Source organism: Helianthus annuus, chromosome 16 (assembly GCF_002127325.2).
Source record: "Helianthus annuus cultivar XRQ/B chromosome 16, HanXRQr2.0-SUNRISE, whole genome shotgun sequence".
Classification (NCBI taxonomy): Eukaryota; Viridiplantae; Streptophyta; class Magnoliopsida; order Asterales; family Asteraceae; genus Helianthus; species Helianthus annuus.
This window is the reverse complement of record NC_035448.2, coordinates 66,126,427-66,140,055: the sequence shown is the minus strand read 5'-3', so window position 1 is coordinate 66,140,055 and position 13,629 is coordinate 66,126,427. Positions and strand designations below refer to the sequence as shown.

General features: G+C 35.8%; 2 protein-coding genes across 4 annotated transcripts; one reads left to right on the top strand and one right to left on the bottom strand.

Moving 5' to 3' along the window:
- The first annotated feature begins 4,291 nt into the window (after positions 1 to 4,291).
- On the top strand, positions 4,292 to 7,560 carry LOC110915383 (haloacid dehalogenase-like hydrolase domain-containing protein 3). Of its 3 annotated transcripts, XM_035985811.1 has the most exons (5): positions 4,292 to 4,363; positions 4,447 to 4,529; positions 5,651 to 5,973; positions 6,188 to 6,394; positions 7,114 to 7,560. In XM_035985811.1, exons 3-5 carry the CDS (start codon positions 5,716 to 5,718, stop codon positions 7,408 to 7,410), a joined length of 762 nt encoding a protein of 253 aa, XP_035841704.1. In that variant the 5' UTR covers positions 4,292 to 4,363; positions 4,447 to 4,529; positions 5,651 to 5,715; the 3' UTR covers positions 7,411 to 7,560. The 3 variants fall into 3 exon arrangements, with proteins under 3 accessions (XP_035841704.1, XP_022015756.1, XP_035841703.1); XM_022160064.2 differs by having other exon boundaries at positions 4,317 to 4,529; XM_035985810.1 differs by having other exon boundaries at positions 4,317 to 4,529; positions 5,639 to 5,973.
- Positions 7,561 to 8,113: 553 nt separating this feature from the next.
- Positions 8,114 to 11,745, bottom strand: LOC110918581 (proteasome subunit alpha type-4). Its single transcript, XM_022162878.2, has 2 exons — positions 11,589 to 11,745; positions 8,114 to 9,013 (listed from the first exon to the last, which is right to left on the bottom strand). Exon 2 carries the CDS (start codon positions 9,011 to 9,013, stop codon positions 8,264 to 8,266), a length of 750 nt encoding a protein of 249 aa, XP_022018570.1. The 5' UTR covers positions 11,589 to 11,745; the 3' UTR covers positions 8,114 to 8,263.
- Between the last annotated feature and the right edge of the window lie 1,884 nt (positions 11,746 to 13,629).

Genomic DNA, 13,629 nt, shown 5'->3' with positions numbered 1-13,629 from the left:
AATGCTGCTTGCATAGCTCAGATCAGAGAAGGTTATATCAAGGGTGATCGAACAAAGCACATCTCACCAAAATTTTTCTCAACATATGACTTGCAAAAGGAAGGGGAAATTGATGTTCGCCAGATTAAGTCAAATGAAAATCTAGCTGACCTGTTCACGAAATCTTTACCTAGAAACAGTTTCGAGCAGCTATCACACAAGATCGGTCTTCGTAGATTGAAAGATGTTTGTTGAATTCAGGGGGAGAATTATACACGTTGTACTCTTTTTCCCTTAACTAAGTTTTGTCCCACTGGGTTTTCTTAGTAAGGTTTTTAACGAGGCAGCGTACCTGATCCAGTAGTATCAGTTTATTTATTCAGGTCCTGAAGTACCTAGTTAACATCATCCTGAAGTATGTTGTTAAACTGTGTATAATTCTAAATGTCTGAGGGGGAGTGTTATAAAACATACATTTTAGGCCCAACCCATTACTTATGGGCTTTAGGGTTTATAGTTATGTATATCTATATATTGTAATGTTGAATAAAATGAATGATAACAATTCAGTTTTATCTCTATTTCTCTTTGGTTTTTATCAGTAACCTTAATTTCAAGTAATACAAAATGAATGTTATCATGGCGTATTTTAAAAAACAATTCCTTATTCAATAAATAAATGATTGTAACTAATTAAATTTTGTTAGAATTCTTGTATTAGAATATAGGATAGATATAAAAAATAACATGTTAAATCTTAAGAAATTTTCATATTCGATTTTAAACTATTATCTTTTTTTTTTGAACGGCAAGGAACGACGTGTCAACTACTGTGACACGGGACACTGTGGCCAAGGTCGACTATTCGACCGCCGCTAGCCCCTTGGCTCTCCTAGATACGCGGAAACCGACCTTCATCCGCCCGAAGGCACGCCAGTGGAATAATCGGTAAAATCTCGTCTCCCATCTAAGACGAACCGGCGTCACCCGCATTCGCCCTTCATCTGGATGACGCAGAAAATAATGGGAAGAGTGGAAGTCAAACCTGGGTCACAAAGAATACCAAGTTTTTCCCCAACCACTCCATCACTACCTTGTTGGCTATTATTATCTTTTAAACCCCCCCCCCCCCCCAATTACATAGGGCGTTTTTGGGCAGTTTTTTTTTGAAAAAAAATTGGTTTAGCGTTATATATAAAACGCCTAAAATGGTTTGTGGAATGGTTGACTGGGTTTGACCTACCAACGAGAAACTAGTTTGTTTTTTTTTTTGTTTAATGATTGGAAGGGGCATTATTCCCACTACGCCACTTTTGCAATAACGCCCCATGCTAACTGGACTGCCACGTGTCGAATAATGCCCCATGGTGGGAGCATTATTTGGCTAAACCACTACACATGGTCTGACGATTTTATTTAGTTATTCGAAAATATGTGTCTCTATACCATTGGGCCATCTGTAACTAATGTATCATTAATTTGTTTCTAAACATGTTTACACAATAATCCACCAACCTTGAAACGTCACCGTTTTGGCTGACTTTGATTTGATTGTAAAACGTGAATCTTGTAAAAGAATAAAACAAAACCACAGGCAAGGATTCCGTCCATGGTTTTCCCGAATTATCAATTCTAAACATACTTTGTTCTTTGTAGCCCCTCAATTTCACGATACTAGCAAATCTATCATATTTTAGTGAGAATATGAAAACTACCATTATTCAACTATTATTTATCCTCAATTATAAAAAAAAGGTAACGGCCTTTTCTAGTTATAAAAAAAATTATTTAAGATATTTTTCGTCTTAAATTTCCAACATACAGTTTTATATTAGTCCTCATATTTTTATTTATTTATATAAGATGCAACATAATTAGAAAACTAGATAAATATTTTGAATAATAAAGTTTGGTTAAACTAATAATTTTGTTTTTATGTGTTATATAATATACTAGTTTAGAACCACATGTTTTACACCGGTTACATAAATTTAATTTTATATAATAAGCAATATAGTTATATCTTTAAAATATCTCGTATATTACACAAGTTAAAAAATATAATGTAATCGATTAGCACATACGGTCGTAAAGATATGTATATAAATGATAAACTCGATGTACTATTTAATACTTAAAATTTTAATTTATTTTTTTTATTTATTGTTATGTTAGAAACATGTGTATTACACATGGTAGAACTAATGAAATATTAGATGATTATTAATAAGTGAAAAATATAAGAAATAATAAATAAATAAATAAATAAATAAATAAATAAATAAATAAATAAATAAATAAATAAATAAAAGAGATCCATGAAGTTCGTGATTTAATATAATTTTCTTATTTTTGTATCCTATTAAATATTAAATAATAATAGTATTAGAAAAAATTAACTAAAATCTAATTTAAATGAGAATAAAAATTTATATATTTCTCTAATTCAACAAAGAAAAGAAAATTGAAAAAATTTAAATATAATATGGAATTGTATTTCATTCTTCATTTATGCAACAGAAACTAACACATTTTCCATTAAAAGGTTACATTCAAAGTTTGATTAAAAAAATAAATTATTATCCTTATCTAACTTATATTAAGTTAAACTGTTGTTTAATAGGAAAAAGAAATTAAAAAAAAAAAGATAAGGAGATTATTAATTCAAAGTTTAATAAAAAATAGTTATTATCTTTATCTAAATTATATTATATTTAGTTAAAATTATTGTTTAGAAAAAAATTGAAAAATAAGATAAAGATGCACCAAAGATTGACACGTGTCAAAAAAGATTTTTATTTATTAGTATAGAAAAATTATATATGTTGTATCCAAAATTTGAGTGACATTTAGTTGATGAAACTTTTTAAAAGAGACTATAATAAAGAAATTTTAGAATCGTCAATGCCCATATTGCCACATTTACGATATGAAGCAACTAGGGGTGTAAGCAAGATGCTTTTAACTTAACAAAGAAGCAAGTAAGGAACGTTAATTCGTGTCGAGTTCTAAATTTAAAGCTTAAGCATGACTCATGAGTAACTTTTTAAACTCGAGTTTGACTCAGGCTAAACTCGTTTATATTTTTATTTAAAGATTTATATATATATATATATATATAACTACTTTTAAATATTTATAATTATAAATTAATTTATATAACATAATATACAACTACATGTAACAATATTTAACATGCAATATACATTTTAAATTAAATTATATATTTATATAAATACAAGGCTTGTTTAGGCTTATAAGTATAACCAAACTCGTTATGTGAAACCTAGATACCAAAAGGCATGTAACCTATCAATACCAAAGCATAAAAGAAATATGATCCTTCCATGAGGTTGAGGGTTTAAGTTCTACTACAGACAAAGATGTATATTTAAAAGTACAGGGTTTCTGAGTTAGCCAGTATAAAATACAAAAAAAAAAAAAAAAAAAAAACTCAAACTCGAACTTATTTTAAGCTCAAACACGTATGATCTCAAACTTTTAATTAGTTAATCTTAGATAACTCATAAGTAACTCAGGTGATTGACATCTCATACCAGCTAAGTTGTCCAAACTATATGTATATAAAAATAAGAAAAAATAAAGAGGTATAAATGTCCATTCTACATGTTGTAATTGTATTTGTTTTTGTATTGTTCTTTGCCCGATTGAGCTAGGGGCGTGTTTTGTGATAGCCTTTCGCCCTTTTGGGTTCGGAGGCGTTTGTTTTAATAAAGTTACATTTCTAAAAAAAAAGGCAAATTGGATTTAAATAATCCCAACTCACTGTTATTGGCCAATAATAATCCCAACTCATTTAATCACCAATAATAATCCGAACTATTCACTTTTGTTTGTAAAATACTCCCAAAAAAACACTAACTAGGTTAAAAATTTGCTGATATGGCTTGCCACGTCACCTGCCACAGCAGTTGCCACGTCATAAAAAAAGCCACATCAACTGCCACATCATCAAAAATGCCACGTAGACTGCCACGTCATCAAAAATACCACATCACCTGCCACGTCATATGACACATCAGGTAAAAGGTCCACATTAGATGCCACATCAGCAAATTTTTAACCTAGTTAATGTTTTTTTAACTGGGAGTATTTTACAAACAAAAGTGAAATAGTTCGTATTATTATTGGTGATTAAATGAGTTGGGATTATTATTGGCCAATAACAGTGAGTTGGGATTATTTAAATCCAATTTGTCAAAAAAAAAGGAAATTAAAGAGGTAGTGAAATTCAACAAAAATGGAAAACGTAGGGACCTCAATGCAATAAAAATTAACTTCTTCCGTAACTATCCCTCCCTCGGGTATTGATACAACACCGCCACCCCCCACCCACCGGCGCCGCGGGAAAGCGTACTCAATCGTACTTCCGAAGTTATATTATACAAATGAAATATTTATTATTATTATTATCATTATTATTTATTATTATTATTTAATCCTTAGCGTCTTTGATGACGAGCACCACACCCTTTTTCACTTTCATGGCGATTTAACCGAAGCAACTCAGATTCTCTTTCAACTTCTGGGTATACACTCAACTTCACTCCTTCTTTTCTTCATCCGATCTTTGTGTTCCTTTGGGGTTTTTTTTTATTTTATTTATTATTCTAGCTTATTTTGTCTTTTAAGCACGTTAAATGATTGGTGAGTGCGTTTATGTTTAGGAAATCTGTGGGTTATTGGTTTAATGTTGTTTGATTTGAAGAATGGTTGGTAGTAATTGGAGGTTAGTTAATTTGATTTTGGTGGGTGTGATCTGTTGGAGATTGATATGAGCTTGTTTGACTTTTGTTGACCTGTTCTTGAATTTGATTTTGTTTAGTTAAGTATTGGATTTGATGTGCATTTGTGATGATTTTGAGGTTAAATCACCGTTGAAATAAATTGTTTTTTTTTTTTTATTAGAAATATGAATGGTATCATGTAGATTTGGGGATAGATAAGAACACCTTAGGGGCAACATAAGGCTCTGGCACGTGTGGGGTCCGGGGTGTCAGGCCAACTTGGGCTTGATGTATGCATTCTTACCCTGCATGCAAGAGGTTGTTTTCACGACTCGAACAAATGACTTTACCCTTGAGGTCCATGGCAGCAACGTTAACGTTGCTCCAAGGTTTCTGTCCTGTAGATATCGAAACAAGTTTTTATTTTTTTTATTTTTTTTATTTTTTTTTTTAATTTTGAGAAGTTTAATGTAAGGTGCAATGTTTCTTTTCATCAAAGTTTCAAGCTTTACTTACCTATTTGCTCATTGTCGTAAGTATACGCTATTGATCTTGATCGACAAGATCACAAGACTCTCCATTTGTAGGAGGATTGGGTACCATGTCAAGATAGGTCACGGGTTTGGTAGACCTATAAACATGTTTTGGTTAATATCTTAATACATATTAAAAATGCAATTTGGCCAACTTTCAACCTGTTTTCCTTTTAGCTAAATCTGTTATTTTGACCCATTAGGGGTAAACAACCATAACTCAAATCGATCCATTGGTAAGTAAAGTTTACAAGTCGTATTACATTATAATGTTAATGAACTTCTCTTTTTGTTGTGTTATACTTATGTACATTGATCTATGAAATCGAACGTTGACATCTATTTAATGTTGTCTCGTTAGATGACTCATCGTTCTAGTATCAACTGCAGGAACTTCTAAATGATCTAGTCCTATCATCTTGATTAAAAACAAAGAATTTTTTTTTGGTTCGAATATGTCTATCCTAACAAAGTTGAGATGTATCACTGTGGATGTTACGGGGACTTTAATGGCTTACAAGGGTGAACTTGGTGATTATTATTGCATGGCTGCCAAGTCAGCAGGGTTACCTTGCCCCGACTACAAACGGGTGCATGATGGATTTAAAATTGCATACACGGAAATGGCAAAAAAACACCCGTGTTTCGGGCATGCTGAGAAAATTCCCAACATCGTTTGGTGGAAAACTTGTGTTCGAAATTCTTTTGTCAAGGTAATATTTGCCACTCTTACATAAATTTAATTGTCGAGTTGCAACCTTTTTTTGGTAACCGTGAAAACATGTTAACGGAAAATTCATTTGACGCCACGAATACCCTGCTAACCAATGGGATTAGGTAACGCAGCTAGCGCTGCGAGGTGCAATATGCTTGTACTATATGAGTGCAATATCTTTATACCCACAATCGTTCTGTTGTGTTTGTCAGGCGGGATATGATTTTGATGAAGAGACGTTTGAGAAAATATTCAGGCGCATATATTCTACGTTTGGTTCATCTGCACCGTACACGGTTTTCGCAGATTCCCAACCATTTCTAAGATGGCTCCGTTCACAAGGTGTGACTGTTGGGATTGTTAGCAATGCGGAGTATAGATATCGTGACGTAATTCTTCCAGCTTTGGGCTTGCATAAGGTTAGTGATTTCTTTTGAAATGTAACACCTGGACATTAAAAAAAAAATAGTTTTCTTTTGATTTTAAAACCTATTAAACCTCTTAAATCATTTTATATTAGATTCTTATTATAAAAATATAATTTTTTTCATATTTAATATAATGTATTGATCAAGAAAAGATAAGACCGAAAACATTATTATGTTCACAGCCAATTGCAACATAAGGTGCTTGCTGTACAAGTTTAGTTTTATGTTCAACATCTGTATATACGTGTGTATTTTTGTTGTAAATTTGTAATTTTAGAGATATAATATGGAAAAAGAAAATTTTGGGTTGTGTGTTCATGTCAACTAGGGATGAGCAAATCCCGATACCGTCCCGATCCCGAATTTCGCCAAAACTGGGTACCGATACCGATACCGAAATATGTCGGTACTGTACGGTGTCGGTACGGTAGCAGTATTTGAAGGTAAAATTCGGTATTTTACCGGGTACCGTACCAAACCGGTACCGATCCCGACAATACCGATACCGAAAATGCCAAAAAGTGGACACCGTTTCCGGTACTGAAAAATTTCAGTACGGTATTTTCGTGATCGGGATCGGTATTTGATACCAAATGCTCATCCCTCGTGTTTTGGTTCATCCGCCTGACACTTTGAAAAATCGGGTTCCCATTTTGGTATATCTAATACAATCTTAATAATAGTCCATTTGTTGACATTTTGAAACACAGGGATCTGAATGGGACTTTGGTGTTTTCTCCGGCCTCGAAGGTGTGGAGAAGCCCGACCCAAGAATCTACAAGATTGCTTTAGAGAGGGCCGGAAATATAGCACCCGAAGAAGCTCTGCACATCGGTGATAGCATGCGCAAAGATTATGTACCAGCTAAGAGTATCGGGATGCATGCGTTGCTATTGGATAGGTTCAAGACTCCTGATGCTGAGGATTGGAAGAAATCCGGTGCTACAGTGTTGCCGGACCTGGTGGCGGCTCAGGAATGGTTGACTTCAGACCGTCTGTCTGGCTGATTGATATGATGTTTACTATTTAGTAGTGCTTTATTAGAGGCGATGGTATTGTATTGGCACGGGCCAGTAGTTGATATATTTTATTAAGTCGGTTTAAATCATTGTCCTTTGTACTCATTTATATTGAATCAGAGGAAGCCTTTTCAGCAAGTCATACTTGCAGTAATCAGTTCACACAACATATGGTTTGTGAACGAGTCGCACTTTAAGTTATAATGTGACACAAATACATTGGCCGTTATAATAGTTCGATGTTTAAGTATTGACAGTTCGAACCAATTTTCGCTGCCACTGTAGTTTTAAGATAAAGAAATAGCCGGCTCTGTTTACATGGCTGGTTCTAAAAGTTCCAAACTTTAGATCGTTAAACCACCATATTTGCCAAAACCAAGCCGCGACCCAACCCAAAACATTTAAATCTCAAACTGATCAAACCACCGAAGTATGGTTGATGGTTTCCAATAAGTAGGCTGTTCAGCCGCCACATTGCCAGAACCGAGCCATGGGCTGAATCATGTAAATCTCAAGCCTGTCAAAGTAGCCAAGTTACTTCATTTGGGATTTACATAGCCGATCGTTCAGTCTAACCACCAAACTGGCATAACTGACCCTAAACCAAATCATATAAATTTAAACTGGCCGACAAGGCTAATTAGTTAGATCTGTATGGTTTGATCCATCTTATCGGTTTATACCAAGAATATGCCTTGTAAACAACAAATCGAGAACTTAATCATATGTTTTTGCCACAACATTATAAAATCAAGATCCAAACATGCAAACTAAACCATTATCCAAAACAAGTTCATAACTAACAAATCATAAACTCGAATCAAACCATATTCCGAATCGCTTAGGCTTCTGCAGGTGGCTGGGTCACACCATATTTGACCAGCATCTTGCTCAGATCATCAGGTGTGCAAACCTGATACTTAACCTTCCCAGAAGACGACAAAAAGATTTCAGCCAGTTCAAGTTTTTCAGAAGTAAGACTAGTACTGTCCATTGTCTTGCTAAGAACCTTAAGCGCCAACTGAACCGCCTCTTCTCGACTAATATCATCCTTATAATCCTGTTTCAGCATTGACTGAGCCGCCTGATTGTTAGCACCAACAGCTGCCGCCTTCCAGCCGCCATAGTTTCCACTCGGGTCACTCATGTAAAGCTGGAACCCGTAGTTTTTGTCCCAACCCGCGAATAAAAACGAGACACCGAAAGGGCGGAGCCCACCAAACTGTGTGTACCCTTGTTTGGTGTCGCAAAGGGACTGGACCAGTTGTTCAACCGGCATGGGCTCTTGGTAAGAGAAGGTGTAGCGTTGGGCTTGAACACGGGCTGTGTTGATGAGGATGTTGGCATCTGACATTATGCCGGCTACTGCACAGGCTACGTGATCGTCGATTTTGTACATTTTTTCGGTTGAGGTTGAGGTTTGAAGGAGCTTTGATGTGACTTTTTTCTCACCGACTAAAACGACACCGTCTTTTGAGAGGATTCCAATGGCGGACCCTGCATTTCCGATGGCTTCCATTGCATATTCCACCTGGTAGAGACGACCTTCCGGGGAGAAGATGGTTGTTCGGCTGTCGTACCTTCTCGACATCTGTCATTTGAGATTTTACACAGAAAAAGAATGTGTCAAAAGTCAAAACTTTTAGTAATTAAAAGAAACAATACATAAGCAAAACAGGTGTGACCATTCAGCTTTCAAATAATTAAGAAAGATACGGAGAGGGTTGACCTAAAACACTTTTTGTACAGAAATTTCCGATTTTGTATAAACAATTCGAGTATGTTTGGCAAAATTAGCTACAAAAGTGTCGGGCAAAACTAGTTGTGATTGCAGCTGAAACGTGCAAAATAACTTAAATGGACCGACACATACATGAATACACTTATATACGAGAATACTAACGAAAGGTATTTGGGTAGTTTTTGCTCTCAAAAGCTCCAAGCCTATTCCATAATGTTACTTTAAGTAACTTATATTTTCAAAGCTGGTTCTCTAAAAATCAAAGCTAAAGCTTTCTCATCAAAGCACAGTTTTGTTAAAAGAGTTTGTTTATTAAAGAACATACTATCCAGGGCTCCTAAAAGTTGAAAGCCAGCATATTCTTAACGTGTCCAATATGAATTACAAAGATAATTTATTCCAATAATAATATATAATTTGGATAAAACTATTCAAGAAGATTAGTGCATCAAAAACTTGCTTGAAAGTAGCCTGTTTGCCCATTTTCCTTTTAGCTAACTTTTTTATTCTGCAATATCTTAACGGATATCAGTGAAAAACATATATTGGATTTAGAAAACGATAACGGTTTGATTTATGAACTATATAAAAAATGTCTGAAAATTTTGAATCCAAAATGTCTAGAAAGATATGGGAAACATCAGTCACAAGGAAGCCACGCGGCACATAAATCGGTAACCAACCCATGCAATAAAACTGATCTAGCTCCCAAGTTCCAGTTTATTCACAACTGTCCACAACTAAGGGGCTGTTTGTTTACCTTTTAATGAGGTTCTTAATGGTTCAGACCTCAAACTGGTTCAGCACTTAATGGTTCAGACTGTTTGTTTCACGAGCAGATGTCTGAATGGTTCAGACGTTTGCCTCTGAATGGTTAAGCATTATACAGAGTCTGAATGGTTAAGACCTCTAATCTGAATTGGTCAGACATTTGCCTCTGAATAGTTAAGCATTATACAGACTCTTAATGGTTCAGACCTCTTACTGGTTCAGATCTCTTACTGGTTAAGCACTTAACCATTCAGATGTTGCCAAACAGCCCCTAAATGTCCCTGAATCATAAAACTCAATACTAATAATACACTAGATAAAATGACAAACTCCAGCCTTGTTTGAAACTAGTTTGAACAAATTCCTTGTTTGGGAGCTCAAACGTTCACCTATTTTTAGACTCACATACAAAAACCCGAATCCTCGCCTCCTGGCTCTCCATTGTTCAATGGCAAACTCCCTGGGTTTTAAAAGGCGCACCTGAGACCCTCAAGGAAACGCATCAGGGGTTTACATAAAGATTTTGGAAAATAAAACCCTTGGAGCACCTCACGCTTTTTTCAACCACATTTATTTCTACATAATGATTTTCTATGAACATCTTCACATACATGAACCATGGTTGTTAAAAGCCATTGCCTCCTGCGCCTAGGCCCAATTTCCTAGCGAGGCGAGACAATTGCGCCTTAAGTCAAGGCAATTGCGCTTTAATTCTCCATGTGATGGTTCATGCGCAGATTCCGGCCAAATTCTCTAAATTCCAGCAAGATTCCAGCTAGATTTCTACTTTTATCCAACGAAACTACTTTTCTACACTAGTATACTAGCATTTCATAACTTTTGGTACTAAATAGACGATATTAAATGTTATATAATAGCTTTAGTTTATTTTATTTGAAGAATAGTATTAATTTTCTATTACAGAAAAATATATAATTTTTTTTTTGCTGTGCGCTTTTTTTCTCAGGCTCACGCTTTTTTTTGCGCCTTGCGCCTAGGCCCCGGGTGAGGCCTATGCGCCTTGGGTGCGCCTAACGCCTTTAATAACCATGACATGAACTCGTTTACATTTTCAATCACTTAACGAAACTCGCCACTCAGTAAACGTGTCTAACATATAAAAATCATCTTATTACATCCTGAATATAACTAGTTAACTAATAGCTCATATTATAACTTTCAAGCAGTGATTTATGCGCGACGACATAAAAATCATTTTAGGCGCAACGCAACTAGACCCCGCAAATATCATCCATCTTAACTAAGAAGCTTTTAATGACTTATGTATTTTTAAGTTCAGAAGTTAACTCATACTTGCAAGAAAGTTTGTGTGACATCTTACCCAAAATCCTCATTATATATACCAAATCATCTTAAACTAAATAAAATAAACCACATCATAACAATTGCAAATCCGGTAAGCCGCCAAACAGGTTTAAAATTAGGGTTTTTTTAATTCAAACTTCAGAAACATTCAAAAAAGCATAGACAGATGGTGAAATCAAAATTAAACTATCGCATTAACCTAATAACTAATCATGATTCGAGTGAAGTAAATCTTGCAATTTCTTGTTCGGCAAACCAATTGTACAGAAAAAAATCAAATAATCTGCTGAATATATAAATAAAGAAATACAGCGAGATGGAGACAGACCTTGATTGAATTGGAAATACGGGCGAGCTGAATAGGTTATCGAGCGCAGTGGTGGTGATCTTATACTCCGTTCCCACTTTTATTGTTCCCCAAGCTTTCTTCGTTTTTTTTTCTTTTGGTAGAGTTGCATAAAATACCTTGAAGTTTGATTGTATTCGTTCTGACACAAAGTATTCTATTCAATATAGGGGCTGTTTGGTAGCCTCTTAATAACCATTCAGATGTTATTTCTTAATAGTTTAAAACCTCTGAATGAATAAGAGGTAACCTCAAGTCTGAATGGTTAAGAGGTAACATCTGAATGGTTAATCATCACATGTCACATTCTTCTACCTTCTCATTGGTAAAATTCTTAATGGTTCCATTAAGAGGTAGTCTCTTAATAACCATTCAAAGGCTACCAAACAGCCCCTTAGTTTTGAAATGGAAAGAGTGTTATAAATTCAAAGGTATCGATTTTATTATGGCTTCTTGATTATATTCGGTACATCTTTGGAGGAGAACTACTCTCCTATTTAAACAAAAAACAATGAACGTAAACAAGGAAAGAATGGAAAAAAGGAATGTTCTAGGTGCCATATTTCCAGTAAGGGATCCTCAATAATGGGAGAGATATATGGACCAAAATAATGAAATCCAATACTCCCCCTCAAGCTGGAGCGTGAAGATTAACAACGCCCAGCTTGCCAAGCAAGAAGTTGAGTTGAGCAGCACCAAGGCCTTTGGTTAGGAGATCAGCAAGCTGAAGTTTAGAATCGATGGGCATGGTGCAAATTTCCTGAGATTCCACACGTTCACGTACAAAATAGCAGATTCCACACGTTCACGTGCTGCTTGGTTGTCGCAGAAGAGAGTTGTAGGACCCGTTTGTTGAACATTTAGTTCATGTAACAGCCATCGTAACCAAATTACCTCACTGACAGTGGAAGCCATGGCTCGATATTCAGCTTCAGCGGAAGAGCGTGAGACAACAGACTGCTTTTTTGTTTTCCATGAGATGGGAGCACCACTAAGAAGAATAAGGTAACCGGTTCGAGAACGCCTAGAAAGTGGACAACCAAGCCAATCCGAATCAGAATAAGCGACCAAGTTTGTATCTCCTTCTTTAGCTAGAAGTATGCCTTGACCCGGGGTAGCTTTGAGGTATCGAAGAATTCGCATGACAGCATCCATGTGACTCTGACGAGGGCCCTAGACAAATTGGCTAAGAGTATTAACCGAATAAGCAATGTCCGGACGGGTGGCCTGGAGATAAAGAAGCCGCGCAATAAGGCGACGATAAGAACCAGCATCGACCTTGGGATCCTTATCATCGGTGAGGAGTTTAAGGTTTTGTTCAATGGGAAAGAAACTCGGTCGACATCCTTCCATGCCACTATCTTCCAAAATATCAAGAGTATACTTCCGTTGACTTAGAACAAGACCTCGAGAAGTTCTAGCCACCTCTATTCCCAAAAAATACTTGAGTTCACCAAGATCTTTAATGCTGAATCGGTCATGCAAACATTGTTTGACTTCTTGAATCTTTGTGCAATTATTTCCAACAATGATAACATCGTCGACATATATGAGAATAGAAATGGAGGTGTCGCCATCTTTATAGAGAAAAAGGGAGTGATCAGCCTTCGAAGAGGAGAACCCGAGACCAAAAAGAGCACTAGTAAACTTTTGATACCAATTGCGAGAAGCTTGTTTGAGGCCATAGAGGGATTTTCGAAGGCGACAGACACGGTCCTCGTTCTCTTTAGAAAAGCCTTGTGGGATTTTCATATACACTTCCTCATTAAGGTCACCATGAAGAAATGCGTTGTTCACGTCAAGTTGATGAATGAATCAATTTTTCTTGGTGGCTACGGATAATAATGTTCGAACCGTCACTAGTTTGGCGACTGGAGCAAAGGTGTCATGGAAGTCTTCTCCTTCTATTTGAGTGAAGCCCTTTGCTACGAGCCTCGCTTTATATCTTTCGACGTCCCCATTTGGCTTGTATTTGATCTTGTACACCCATTTGGAGTCAATGGCCCTCTTTCCCTTTGGCAAG

Excerpts from the sequence above, each read along its gene's own strand:
- LOC110918581 (XM_022162878.2), bottom strand. The coding sequence starts at position 9,013 with ATGTCGAGAAGGTACGACAGCCGAACAACCATCTTCTCCCCGGAAGGT.
- LOC110915383 (XM_035985811.1), top strand. The coding sequence starts at position 5,716 with ATGTCTATCCTAACAAAGTTGAGATGTATCACTGTGGATGTTACGGGG. Across the intron at positions 5,974-6,187 it reads TTCGAAATTCTTTTGTCAAG|GCGGGATATGATTTTGATGA; the intron begins GTAATATTTGCC and ends TGTGTTTGTCAG. Across the intron at positions 6,395-7,113 it reads CAGCTTTGGGCTTGCATAAG|GGATCTGAATGGGACTTTGG; the intron begins GTTAGTGATTTC and ends TTTGAAACACAG.